General features: G+C 39.2%; 1 protein-coding gene across 6 annotated transcripts in view; it reads right to left on the bottom strand.

The window, feature by feature from the left end:
- Positions 1–14,537, bottom strand: part of C5 (complement C5) — a 123,036-nt gene that overhangs the window by 99,930 nt on the left and 8,569 nt on the right. For 3 of the 6 annotated variants that reach the window (XM_063788375.1, XM_063788377.1, XM_063788376.1), the window contains exon 2: positions 6,121–6,224. The exons of 2 other annotated variants lie outside the window; for them this stretch is intronic. In XM_063788375.1, the coding sequence (XP_063644445.1) occupies positions 6,121–6,200 (80 nt within the window). In that variant the 5' untranslated portion in view covers positions 6,201–6,224. Of the gene's footprint in view, positions 1–3,429; positions 3,701–6,120; positions 6,225–14,537 lie in introns of all 6 variants that reach the window. One more of the 6 variants, XM_063788378.1, reaches the window with a different exon arrangement.

Here is a 14,537-nt window from a genome sequence, read left to right as displayed (position 1 = left end):
TGCTACTATTGTCTGATCATCTAGCCCATTTATTTCAAAAGGGAATCTGTGAAATGATTAAGCTGGGTTGCAAAAGATGGGTCAAGTTAAAACAAACAGTACTTTTGCCATCATTTTTGGGAAATGAAATTTAAGAGAGAACAACAACACTCAAATCAAGGTAGGTAATATTTGTATTTTAAGTGCAAATAAGTTTGTTTGCTTGAGCTATAGAGTAAATACTGATAACCAATATTTGCAAGCCATTGTCCTGTTTCTCTGGTAGAAAACATTTAGAGAATGATGGATCTCAAAGATTCTCAACAGAACTGAAGTTTAACAATTTATAGATTCTAAGCTGTGTTTAGTCAAAATTTTTTATCTACCTTCTAAATGTGGCTCACAGATGAACTTTTGAGGCTGGGCACGCTGGCTCACACCTGTAATCCCAGATCTTTGGGAGGCCGAGGTGGGTGGATCACCTGAGGTCAGGAGTTCAAGACCAGCCTGGCCAACATGGCGAAAACCCGCCTCTACTAAAAATACAAAAATTAGCCAGGCGTGGTGGCGGGTGCCTGTAATCCCAGCTACTTGGGAGGCTGAGGCAGGAGATTCACTTGAACCTGGGAGGTGGAGGTTGAGCACAGATCACGCCACTGCACTCCAGCCTGAGCAACAGAGCCAGACTCCAAATCAGAAAAAAAAAAAAAAAAAAAAGATGATTTTTTTTCTTTATAATTTAAAATGTGACCTTTGGTAAGCCTTTCATTTTTATACAAACACTGCATTTCTAAAAGAGAAGAATCTCAGATCTGGCAGAAAGTTTGGTGGTCACCTGACCTTCCTGCTAATGCTGCCTCAATTGTCCCCTCATGATTGAGCCCAAATGACCTAGCCTAGTGCACCAGGCCCCTCTTGAGCTCTGCTTAGTTCTCCAGCCTCAACATTCCATTCTTCACTCCGGCCAAGGAGCTGAATTACCTGATTATTCCCTGAAGTCACCTTGACACCAAGGTGCTCCTAGCAGGATAATTTTGTATCTTTCAAATGGATATTCTTTAGTTATTTTGTACTTACTTGGTAAAATATGTCTGGACACCAATTTTCTATTAATACAAACTACAGAACTCTTTTTTATGTATAATAAAAAGATTTTATCATGTACAATTTTCAAAATCAGACAGCTTACAGGGAGGTATATTAATGGGTTGTAAATTTAGAGAATAAAAAATAAGTGACATTGCGTTTGTTATTGTTTTCAGAAATTCAGCCCAACAGATTGCGAACTTCAAGTGCCTGCTGGCTGGCTAGAGTAAGAGAGGTGACGTGACCCATAGCTGCCCCAGGTAATTTTCATGCGCCTGTTCCATGTCCAGAGGCCAGTGGAGAAACAGAGGCGTCTCCTCAGAATTAAATTATTCTAAACGGAGACACGGGAATCATACAAGTTTTGTTCAAGAGTGGTAGGCTGGCACTAGGCAGGTGGGTTATTCTAAGTAAAACCCAGTATTTGTCCCTCTGACTGCTTTTTGGCTCAAGCCTGCAGTCTAACGTTTTAATCCTTTAGGAGAAAGGCTCTACTAAAAGGCCAACTGAAATCCAAAAAGAACTACTTCAGTAACTCTCCATGGGATATAGAGGAGAAAGGCACTGGAGGCTTCGGTGCCAGCAGTTTAAAGACTGACTGGAGAGAGGGTGGAGGTGGAGCAAGATGGCTGAATAGAACCCCCCCAGAGATAGTTCTCCACACAGGAACACCAAATAGAACAACTATCCACGCAAGACAGCACCTTCATAAAAGCCATAAAATCAGCTGAGTGATCACAGTGCCTGCTTTTACCGTAATGATAAGGAAAGAGGCATTGAAGTTGGGGTGGGGGTAGGGGTGAAGATCTCCCTGTATTGCCTATACCACCCCTCCTCCAACCACAGGCTGCACAGCAGGAAAGAGAATCCGTGTGCTTGGAGGAGAGAGAGCAAAGTGAGTGTGGGACTTTGCACTGGAAGTCAGTGCTGCCCCGTCACGGTGGAACATAACACAGGACAGAATTCTGCAGGCGCCTAGAATTCTGACAGTGCATTTAGGCAGGCCTTGGGACAGAGGAGAATTCTCTGCTCCAGAGGGAGAAACCCAGGTCATGGCTAGCTTCACCACTGGCTAACTAAAGTGGTCTGAGGTCCTGAGTCTATTTGAGTGGCAGTCAGGACACAAGGACTAAAGTGTGTAGACTAAACATAAAATGCTAAGCACCCCCAACTTGCCCCCTATTGACTGAATGAACTCCCACTTGGCCAAAGAGACCCCAGAAACATCTTAAAAATTGAATTCCTGGCCGTGATGGGAAGGGAGGTTAGACATGCCTTGTTATACCCCCTCCCTTTGGAGTTTAGGCACAACTGACCAGCATTCAAGTTAAAATATCATAAGACGGACAAAACAGACTCTGTGGCAATAAGATACCAAATTATAAACAAGACCTCAGGCCATTCACGCAAGGAATCACACCCTACAAACCATAAAATATCATTAAATGAGTTTTAAAAGTTAACCTGGTATAGTCCGGGCGTGGTGGCTGACTCCTGTAATCCCAGCACTTTGGGAGGCTGAGGCAGGCAGATCACCTGAGGTCAGGAGTTCAAGACCAGTCTGGCCAATATGGTGAAACCTCATCTCTACTAAAAATACAAAAATTAGCTGGGTGTGGTGACAGGTGCCTGTAATCCCAGCTACTCAGGAGGCTGAGGCAGCAGAATTGCTTGAACCTGGGAGGCAGAGGTTGCAGTGAGCCAAGATCGTGCCATTGCACTCCAGCCTGGGCAACGAGAGCAAAACGCTGCCTCAAAATAAATAAATAAATAAAAATAAACCTGCTGTAATATGGTTTGCTTTTCAACCTGACTCTGATATAGCATCACATGACAGATAGCAGACCCTGTAGGGAATAAAAATATTTTACCTCAAAATATATTTATTTGACATATTTTGAAATGGCCCTGCAAAGCTATCTTTTGCGGGCGAGATTTGCATCTGTAGATAATCTCCATTAATGCAACCAGGCCTTCCCTTTCTAGGCTTTTCCCAGATCTGGCAGAGTTGAACTGAGAGTCTGACATCTCAAAGGTCTGCAAAGAGACAGACGTTTGTCATTGATTCTCTCTGAGGGCTGCTACCTATGAGGATTCATCAATGTAACAAGAACCTTGGACCCCACAACCTCCTTTAACTCAAGCATTACTTACTATTGACTTTAAGCCTTTAGACAATAGCTTAACCCTCTCAACCAATTGTCAACTAAAGAATCCTTAAGACCCACCTATAACTACTAAGTCCCTGCTTGGAGATGTCCTGCTTTTTTGGGCTGAATCAATATATACTTTCCATGTATCGATTTATGTCTTCGCCTGTAACTCTTTTCTCCTGGAAATGTATAAAACCAAACTATAACCTACCTGCTTCAGGCATACTTCCTCAGAACCTCTTAAGACTGTTCCCAAGACCATGATCACTCATATTGGCTCAAAATATTCCACTCTGAAATATTTCACAGATTTTTTTTCCTCTGTTAGCAAGTCCTTGGGCAAGGTCTAGTGCTGTCCTGGTCTTGGAGGCAGTGGACTTAGGGTGCAACACAGTTTAACACTAGCTGTGGCAGCCACAGGAGTATGTATGTCACTCCTTCCCAAACTTCAGGTACTGATGCTTGGGGAGAGATTCCTTCTGCTTGGGGAAAGAAGAGAGAAGAGCACAGAGGACTTTGTCTTGCAACTTGGATATCAGCTTAGCCACAATACGATAAAACATCAAACAGATTCCCGAACCCCCTGATTCCAGGCTTTGTTCCTGGATAGTGTTTCTAGGCCCATCCTGGGTCAGAAGGGAATCCACTGCCTGGTTGGTACAGACTTGGTCCTGGCAGGATTCACCATCTGCTGACTAATGTGGCCTGTGGCCTTGGGCCTTGAATAAACATTAGCAGCAGGCATAACCAGGCAGTAGTGGCTGCAGGCCTTGGTGAGCCCCAGTACAGAGCTGGTCTGGAAGGCCATGGGCTTCAGGTATGACCCAGTGTAATGCCAGCTGTGGCCAGTAGAGTGTCTGCATCACTCCTCCCCCAGCTCCAGTTAGCCAAGCCTGGAGAGAGATGCCTTCTGATTTGGGAAAGAGAGGGAAGAGAGAAAGAGACTTTGCCTGGTAACCCAGGGAATTCTCCCCTATCTTCCCAAGTCTTAGATACACCAAGGCTGTGTACCTAAGAGTCTGTAAGAGTTTCAGTGTTCCTGGGCTTAGGGCACCCCCAAGTGCTGAGATGGCTGCAGTAACCACAGGCTTAGGCCACAAAACTCAATCCTCTTTGAATTCTTGGAAAACCTTCTCAAGGACAGGGACAAACAAGCCTGGACTATAAAGATGGGAATAAATACCTAACTCTTCAAGGCCCAGACATGGACGAATATCCACAATTATCAAGAACATCCAGGAAAACATGGCTTCACTGAATGGACTGAATAAGGCACCATTGACCGATCCTGGAGTGTTGAAGATATATGACTAATCAGACAGGGAATTCAAAATAGCTGCCTTGATGAACTTCAATGAACTTCAAGACAACAGTGAAGAAATTCAGAATTCTATCAGATAAATTTAACAAAGAGATTGAAATTTTTTAAATCAAATGGAAATTCTGGAGCTGGCTAAAATATAGATTACTAAGACAAAGAAGTGTATGGCTACATTTCTTCCCCCAATATTTGTGACTACGTATTATTTTATCAATAAAATATGAAAATTTCTTTTAAAAAATCTTGGAGATAGAAAATTCAATTGATAAACTGAAAAATGCACTGGAGTCTCTCAATAGCAGACTTGATTAAGCAAAATAAAGAATTTGTGAAGACAGGCTATATGAAAATACACAGAGGAGAAAAAGGAAAAAACTAAAAAGAAAAAAGAATGAAGCATGCCTACAAGATCTAGAAAATAGCCTCAAAAGAGCAAATTTAAGAGTTACTAGCCTTAAAGGGGATGTAGAGAGAGAGAGAGAGAAATTGGGATAGAATGTTTATTCAAGGAAATGATAACAGACAACTTTCCAAACCCAGAGAAAGATATGAATATCTAGGTACAAGAAAATCAAAGAATGCCGAGCAGATTCAACCCAAATAAGACTACTTCAAGACATATAATAATAAAACTCTCAACGATCAAGGATAAAGAAAGGATCTTAAAAGCAGCAAGAGAAAAGAAACAAGTAACATAAAGGAGCTCTAATACATCTGGCAACAGATTTCTTAGCAGAAACTTTACAGGCTTGTGGGATGACATAGTCAAAGTGCTGAGGAAAAGAAACATCCAACCTAGAATATTATATCCAGCACAATTATTTTTCAGACATGGAGAAACACTTAGACAAACAAAAGCTGAGGAATATTATCAACATTAGACCTGTCTTATAGGAAATGCTAAAGGAAGTTTTTTCAATCTGAAAGAAAAGGCTATTAATGAGCAAGAAGAAATAATCTAAAAGTATAAAACTCGCTGGTAAAAATAATTACACAGAGAAATACAGAATAATGTAACACTGTAATTGCAGTAGGTAAACCACTCATATACTTAATAGAATGACTAAATGATAAACCTATCAAAAATAGTAACTACAATTATTTTTTAAGAGACAGACCATGTAAAAAGATACAAATAGATAAAACAAAAAGGCAAAATGCAGGAAAAAGTGTAGATGTTTGTTTGGCTTTCTCTGCTTGTTTTTAAAAACTTTTCTTTCTGATAATAGTTAAGTTGTTATAAGTCTAAAATAATTGTTTATGAGATGTTATTTGCAAGCCTCATGATAACTACAAACCAAAAACCTATAATTGCTACACAAAAAATAAAAAGCAAGGAATTAAAACATACTACTAGAGAAAATCACTTTTACACAAAGGAAGATAGGAAGGAAGAAAGGAAGAGAGGACCAACAAAACAAGCAGAAAACGAGTAAAAAAATGTCAATACTAAGTCCTTACTGATTAATAATAACAAGTAAATGAGTGTAAATGGACTAGAATCCTTTTTAGAAGGCACTGTAAACAGTTTTGTCTCTTGTTATGGCATTGATTGCCTTTAGTAGATTCCATGTAACCTACTTCTTTATCTTATAAGTTGTAGAAGTTCTTTGCTCCAAAATATCCTTCTCAGACTTTAAATCCGATGTTGTTTGAAGCATTCTTCTCGCTTCTCAGTAATCAGTCTAGCAATTAAGAAGAAATGCCATAAATGTTAATCACATCTCAATAAGACCTGTAAACTCCACTGCATTTAAACGAGATTTTATGAGACTTAGACATACAGGATGTATTCTCAGCCTTTAAGGAGCTTATCCAAATGGTGACAACACAATAGCTACCCATTATTAGTTTCCAACATTTATCAGTTATTGTGATAATTAACTTGCTAAATTATCTCTCATCTTGACAACCATGCAGAAGGGTGTTATTACCCTCTGGTTACCAATGAGTAAACTAAGGCTCAGAAAAATGTAGTGCTTCAGGGAACACATCTAATAAGTTGCAGAAATTTCGATTTGATTGTTTGGGATCCGTAGAAAAAAGCCAGGAAAGATACGAAACCATGCTGAAGTCTTACCTTCTCTTTGACACCTTCTCCAGATATATGTGTGTATATATATGTATATATAAAATTTTTTTTTAGATGGATTCTCACTCTGTCACACAGGCTGGAGTGCAGTAGTGCAATCTCAGTTCACTGCAACCTCTGCCTCCTGGGTTCAAGTGATTCTCATGCCTCAGCCTCCCAAGTAGCTGGGACTACAGGGGTGAGCCACCATGCCTGGCTAATTTTTGTATTTTTAGTAGAGATGGGGTTTCACCATATTGGCCAGGCTGGCCTCCAACTCTGGACCTCAAGTGATCTACCCACCTCAGCTTCCCAAAGTGCTGGGATTACAGGCGTGAGCCACCACGCCCGGCCTTTTTTGTCTGTAACTAATTCTGTATTTTATAAACTCTTAAATAATTTATATCCCAGTCCACACATTTTGATTCTTATTATATACTATTGTGTATTCTAGGCAAAGGTTCAAATGCACAAGGTGGGAATAAATGTGACATAATTGAATACCTAGTCTGGCTTATGTCTGGTTCTCCCTTCCTCAATAGAGCTGGAGCAAGACTGGCTGAAATGACCACCAGGCAGATGGCAGATTGGGAAGACAAACTGAAAAGGTCAGAGGTGGAAAGAGTCAGAGAATAACTGGATAAGCCACATTCTGGGAAATACAGTGGTTCAAATCCACCGTGGATAAATTTGTATTTGAAGATTGAATGGTAACTGGGAAAAATAGAGAAGAAAGCCATTGCTTAAATTATGCTTGAAAGTCACCAAAGCAGTGGGTTGGAATAGCATGTCCCAAAAGGCCACTTCACATCCTAAATAATAATGGAATAGGATAGGATTTCAGATAAGGAAGTATGGAGGAAGTGGAAAATAATAAGGCTAAGAGAAAATCCAGTGTTAATAATGGAATTTAGTTAAGCATATTTTCCTTAGAGGAATCAAAAGGAAACAACATACAAGGAGGAGATGCTCACTCTCCCCTCTATCTCTCACAGTTTTATAACCTCACCTGAATCTGTTCTTTCTGTACCCTAGACCTTCTAATGAATCAAGCTCAGCTCATTAACCACCTTCTTTGGTTCCACTGATCCACGCTTTTTCAGACAATGTTGCTTTTTGTTCAGCATAAGTTCCTTCATCTAATTCTAATACCTGTTACTCATCCAGTGGCTAAATGTGGTAGCCAGACTCCAAGATGGCTCCCAGTGGTCCTTACCTCCCTGGTATTCATGCCTCTGTGTGGTCCCTTTCCACACTGTATCACACCGATTCATCTGACCAATAGAATACAGCAAAAGTGAAGATGTGTGACTTCTGAGGTTAGGTCATACAAGACATTGCTGTTTCTGCCTTTTTCTCTCTTGAACTGCCTGTTCTAGGGGAAGCCCCCATGTAGTGAGCACACTCAGGAAGCCTATGGAGAAGCCCACGTAGAAAGGAACCACAGCCTCCCGCCCAGAGCCATGTGAAGTGAATCCTCCAGCCCTAGTCATGCCTTTAGGTGGCTGCAGCCCAGCTGTCATCTTGACTGCAACCTCATAAGAGAACCTAACCCAGAATTACCTAGCTAAGCCGTTCCTGAATTCCTGCCCATAGGAACTGGGCAGATAATTAAGGTGTGTTGTTATCTTCAGTCATTAAGTTTGGGGGAATTTATTACATAGCAATAGTAATTTTACACTAGATTAGCTGTTTTTCTAAAAATATAACTTTCATGAAAGCTCCTTACATTCACTACCACCACCCAAATAGGTCCTTGCTCCTCGGTCATCAATGCTTATAATTTGCAAGTGTACTTTAAGTTCCTGAAGAGCAGCAGCTTCAGGAGCCTACTTTGAAAGCGCCACCTGCTGGTATTAACTTAATAGCTTCCCAAAGAAAGCTGGAATAATTCGTGCTGATTAAGTCAATGCTTAGGTGCGACAGCTTTTCATGGTAAACTCTGGCTTCTCATCTTACATTAATAACTCTTCTGAGAACCAGCTTCTTTGCTTCCTTGAGATAACAGCTGCTTTGCCTTCTTCTTAAGAATGCTGAAATGCGATCTTTCTTAGCACTGAAAATCACATAAACATTTACGGAGTTCTTATGATTACTCTTTCTAGGATTACTGTTTCTTGCTTTTCCAACTCTTTTCTTTCTGCTTCAATTATTTTTAAAGGAAGACATGCTAAAGTCTCTGTTTTTTACAAGAAAAAAACCAGGCATCACAAAATCTTTGAATTTTTTTTTCCTTCCAAAATAACTGCCAAATCTCTCAAAACACTTAGTCTATCCCTCCCCGCCCCACCCAGCTGACTCTAAGTAATTTTATTTCCCCCTATTTATCCTGAGACCCCTAGAATGCTTTCTGGATCTCTTCATAAAAGTTATATAGAAAATATTAAATTAATAAAATAATTGCCCAGCAGCAGAAGTCACTTGATGTTGGTTGGAATGATTCAGCATTATACTCATTTTACAGACAAAGAATCTGATAATCAGAAGGTCTGTATTGCTTCATTTAAAAATCCCAGAATCAGGTCGGGCGAAGTGGCTCACACCTGTAATCCCAGCACTTTGGGAGGTCGAGGCAGGCAGATCACCTGAGGTCAGGAGTTCGACACCAGCCTGGCCAACACGGTAAAACCTTGTCTCTACTAAAAATACAAAAATTAGCTGGGTGTGGTCGTGGGCGCCTGTAATCCTAGCTACTCAGGAGGCTGAGGCAGGAGAATCACTTGAGCCCAGGACATGGAGGTTGTAGTGAGCGGAGATCGTGCCACTGTACTCCAGCCTGGGTGACACAGCGAGACTCTGTCTCAAAAAAAAAAAATAATAATAATAATAATAAAAGCCCAGAATCACACACACAAAAAAGTAGCTCTGGCCACTTACATAATTTGAGTGATCTTGTGCAAGATAAAAATGTGGCATCTCTTATTCAAAAAAGCAGGAAAAATGCTGTTAAGGTATTAAAATATAAACATAAAGCCTTTTCCTCTAGCTTGGCCAACATGGCAAAACCCCATCCCTACAAAAAATACAAAAATTAGCTGGGCGTGGTGGCATGTGCCTGTAACCCCGCTACTCGGGGCACTGAGGCACGAGAATCGCTTGAAGCCAGGAGGTCGAGGCTGCAGTGAGCCAAGATCATACCACTGCACTCCAGCCTGGGCTACAGAGCAAGACTGTCTCAAAAAAAAGCCTTTTCCTTTCATCTGTAGTCTTTCCCTCAATTTGTCATGGTGCTTTTTAAGATTTGCTATTTAACATCATTGTAAATAAAGGGAAATTAATAACTTTAATTATTGGCATGACTTTTATCATTCATCTTCATATTGTGCACCAGTTTAAGCTGCAAATATAACAGCATTTCACTTGCATGTGGAATTGCCAAAATTACACCATTTATATGTCATAGTTCATACATGTATATATATTCCATTCTTCCCAGAACAGTGGAAATTATGCACAAAACTAGCTCAGCTGTTTTTATTTTACTTTTTGATATGTGTATGTTCTACCCACACTCTCCACCTTTGCTTTCTGAGGACAAGGAAAGCCTGAAAGAAAAAGAAACTGTGAATTACCCTATCTTTCCCTTTCTTTCTATGTTATCATATTCAAGGTAAACATAATAGTTCCCTAATACAAGGAAATACCATGAGTAAGAAAGGATATGATAAGGCTCCTTGTTTTTTTGTTGTTGTTGTTTTTCTTTTTTTCTTTTTTTTTTTAGCATGCCTTCACCATCTTTCTGCACTCAAAACAAGTTCCTGTTCCAATGGAGAATGTGGTCTCTTCAGGCTGTCAGTGCCCCGGCTTGCTCAGCCACAGACATATTTTTCTTAATACTTTGTACTCACTTTGATTCCCACTAAACTTCTGCACCTTGTGAGCCCACTGGAATTCTGTGTTCACAGGGTATTGTGAATGCTCTGTGTGAATGAGGCGGCAAGGAATTGTGGACATAAATATCGTGCTGTCAGACTTCATTTATAAAAAACAAGCTCAAAGATAAAATTATTAATAAATGCAGGACAACAACAGAGCATTAAACCAAGTGTGGGGCCCTTCTGCGTGTGGGGTTTGGGGTGACTGCATAGGTTGCATGCTCATGAAGCCAGCTTTGGAGTAGCTAAGTCAGGAGTAAACTCATATCTGACTTCAAAGACAAATCTCTTAACACTTCACAAGGAATCTCCTCTAATAACACAAGGCAAGGCATTGGCAGAGTAAACAAAGAATGTCAAGAACATGAGAAAATTTTAAGACAACTAGATAACATCAAGCTGCTTCCCTTGGGTTCTGTGATCATTAGTGCTACGGTCTGAATGTTTGTGTCCTCTCGAAATTCTTATGTTGAATCTTAATCACCAAAGTGACGGTATTTACAGAATTTTTGGTTGACAGTCTTTTTCTTTCAGCACTTTGAATATATCATCTTTCTACTTAGTAGCCTCTGTGCTTTCTGATGAGAAATCAGCTGTTAATTTTACTGAGGATCCTTTGTACTATCATGTGTTGCTTTTCTCTTGCTATTTTCAAGATTATCTCTTCATCTTTCACACTTGACAGTTTTATTATGATGTAGTCAGGTGTGGCTCTCTTTGAGTTTATCATACTTGGAGTTCATTGAGTTTTCTTGAATGTGTGGATTAATGTGTCTCATCACATTTGAAAGTTTTGACCATTAGTTCTTCAAATATTTTTTTCTGTCCTTTCCTCTCTCTCTCCTCTCCTTCTGGAACTCTCTTTATGCATATGTTGGTATGCTCGATGGTATACCAAAGTTCTGTCTTTATGTATATGTTTGTGTTTTCTATGGCATACCAGATGGTCTACAGGTCTGTTCATTTTTCTTAATCCTTTTTTCTTTCTGCTCCTCAGACTGGATAATCTCAATTGATCTATCTTCAAGTTCATTGATTCTTTTTTTCTCCCTGCTCAAATCTGCTGTTGAGTGTCCCTATTGAATTTTTTATTTCAGTTATTGTAGTTTTCAAATACAGAATTTCTATTTGGTTCTTATTTATAATTTTCGTCTTATTCTTTGTATGGTAAGACGTAGCTCTTACACTTCTCTTTAGTTCTTTAGATGTGGTTTCTTTTAGTTATTTGATCATACTGAAAATATCTCACATAAAGTCCATATCTAGGAGATCAAGATTTCCTCAGGTGGTTTTTATTATATCTTTTCCTTGTATGGGCTACACTTTCCTGCATCTTTGCTTGTCTTGTAATTTTTTGTTAAAACTAGAATTTAAAAAATTTAAAATTAAATAATAGAATAGAGCAACCTGGAAAATTTGACCTGTAGGTTAGATTTGAACCTTAATTTAGAAATGCTTCTATTTTTATGCTGTAGTGGCAATGTGCAAAATGTTTTTGAAAAATTGTTTGCAGCAATATCCAGAAAGGTCATAGGACTGCAATGCTTTTCCATGAAGGTAACCCTTTAACCGTATGAAATAAGATATGATGGTCCCCATTTAACAGGATAAAAAGTTAGTGATTTATTCCAGTGAAAATCATAAAAAGATAAGGATGCAAAAATGCCTTCCAAAATCTAGTTAACTTTTAAAACTGGTGGTTATTCTGGGGAAAATGGGGAATATTATCCCATTAATGAATCTTGAGATATTTCTTTGTAAGAAGAATTATATCACTGCTTCTCATGAATCTCACCAGCATTGACCTATGGCCCCCATCTCTTCCATTTCAGTTCTTTTAAATTTTACTTATTCACTTTGTTCTTGTTGTTCTTTTTATTTTTTGTTTTTTTAAATTATTCTACTTTTTTCCTTTTCCTACTCTATTTCTCATTTCCATTTCTTTTCTCTGTAATATATAATTGAGTATGATTTTATGTATTTGAGATTTTATGTTTTTCAATCTTAACTTCACTTTTTTCATTTGTAGAATAGGAGATATTGTCTACTCTGTCCACCTAACAGGGTCATTGTAAGTTTTAAACAATACTTGTTATAGCTCCAGAAAACTATAAACTAGCTTCTGTTGCTTCCTAGTTTATTTCTTTGAGTGGTTTTTTAACTTTCATATTGAAACTGTTAACAAAAATATATTTCCTGATAGTTCTTATTAGACCCCAAGATTTCAGTATTTCATCTGTGATAGAATTATTGCTGCAGATTTTCATATGTGATAGAATCTGATATTTTGAATGTCATTTTATACTTTTTCAAATGTTAGCAATTTTTGTATTCTCTCATAAATTCCTCAAATAATTTATCAACTTTAATTTTGTATTTCTATCAATTAAATTTTTAAAATTTAAATTCAAAAGCATTGGTAAAATATCAGATCTTCTAAGTTTGACTTCTAAAGCTGAATGTCAATTAAATTAAATTTTAAACATATAGAGTTAAACTTAATTCAAACTACAAATTTGGAATCAAAAATATAAAATAGTCTGGGCACAGCAGCTCATGCCTGTAATCCCAGCTGAGGATTTGGGAGGCTGAGGAAGGCGGATCAGCTGAGGTCAGGAGTTCGAGACCAGCCTGGCTGACATGGTGAAACCCCGTCTCTACTAAAAATACAAAAATTAGCCAGACATGGTGGCAGTGCCTGTAATAAATATCCCAGCTACTCAGGAGGCTGAGGCAGGAGAATCGCTTGAATCCAGGAGGCAGAGGTTGCAGTAGGCCAAGATCGTGCCACTGTACTGCAGCCTGGGTGACAGAGTGAGACTCCATCTAAAAAAAATATATATATATATGAAAGTATAAAGTTAAATTTAGCTTTAAATTTAAAAACATTCTAAAGAAATCAGAATTAGCTGAAATCATCCCAGTATAAATTAGTATAAACTGAAAAATCCCCACAGGAACATTCCATCAAAGAGGACAAAAAGATTCTTGATAAAGCTGGTCCTCCTTTCAGTTTATAAATTTTGGATAGTCAGGGAGGAGGACATTAATCCATGGATCTACAGCCAATATATTTTTATAGGTAGAGAAAATTGCGGAGAAAATTGCTGGAAGGATATAAAAATAGTAAACAATGACAATATCTTGGAAAGCAGTTAGGTGGCAGGGCCAAGGGCTTTTTACCTTATACTTCACATTCCTCTATACAGTATTACTTTTTTTGTTTTGTTTTGTTTTGAGACAGCGTTCTGCTGTCACCCAGGCTGGAGTGCAGCAGTGCGATCACAGCTCATTGCAGCCTCAAACTCCTTGATCACAGCTCACTGCAGCCTCGAATCGCTCAAGCGATTCTCCCGACTCAGCCTCCAGAGTAACTGGGACCACAGGCACATGCCACCACACCTGGCTAATTTTTATTTTTATTTTGCAAAGACAGGATTTTGCCATGTTTTCCTAGCTGGTCTGGACCTCCTGAGCTCAAGGGATCCATCCACCTCGGTCTTCCAAAGTGCTTGAGATTACAGGTGTGAGCCACTGCGCCCAGCCCAGCATTACTTTTATAATAAAAACTAGTATAATTTTTAATAAAAGGGTAAAGAAGAAGGATATACCCAAGATAATCAGCAAAAAGCTGAAAAGGATGTAAAGAAACTGTAAGAAAACATATTCAATAGAAAATGTAAAAGAACAGGAATAAGTACAAATGCAACAAACTTGAATGGGCTTAAAATATTCTATTAAAAGTTAGACATTTTTGAAACAGCCAAAGAACAAAAAAAATACAGCAACAGGTTGGGCGCGGTGTCTCACACCTGTAATCCCAGCATTTTGGGAGGCCGAGGCAGGCAGATCATGAGGTCAGGAGTTCAAGACCAGCCTGGCCAATATGGCAAAACCCCATCTCTACTAAAATACAAAAATTAGCCGGGAGTGGTGGTGTGCACCTGTAGTCCCAGCTACTCAGGAGGCTGAGGCAGAAGAATCACTTGAACCCGGGAGGCAGAGGTTGCAGTGAGCCGAGATCATGACACTGCACTCCAGCCTGGGCGACA

Source organism: Pan troglodytes, chromosome 11, assembly GCF_028858775.2.
Source record: "Pan troglodytes isolate AG18354 chromosome 11, NHGRI_mPanTro3-v2.0_pri, whole genome shotgun sequence".
In the NCBI taxonomy this organism is placed as follows: domain Eukaryota; kingdom Metazoa; phylum Chordata; class Mammalia; order Primates; family Hominidae; genus Pan; species Pan troglodytes.
The sequence above is the reverse complement of the archived record's forward strand: the minus strand, read 5'-3'. Positions and strand labels throughout refer to the sequence as shown.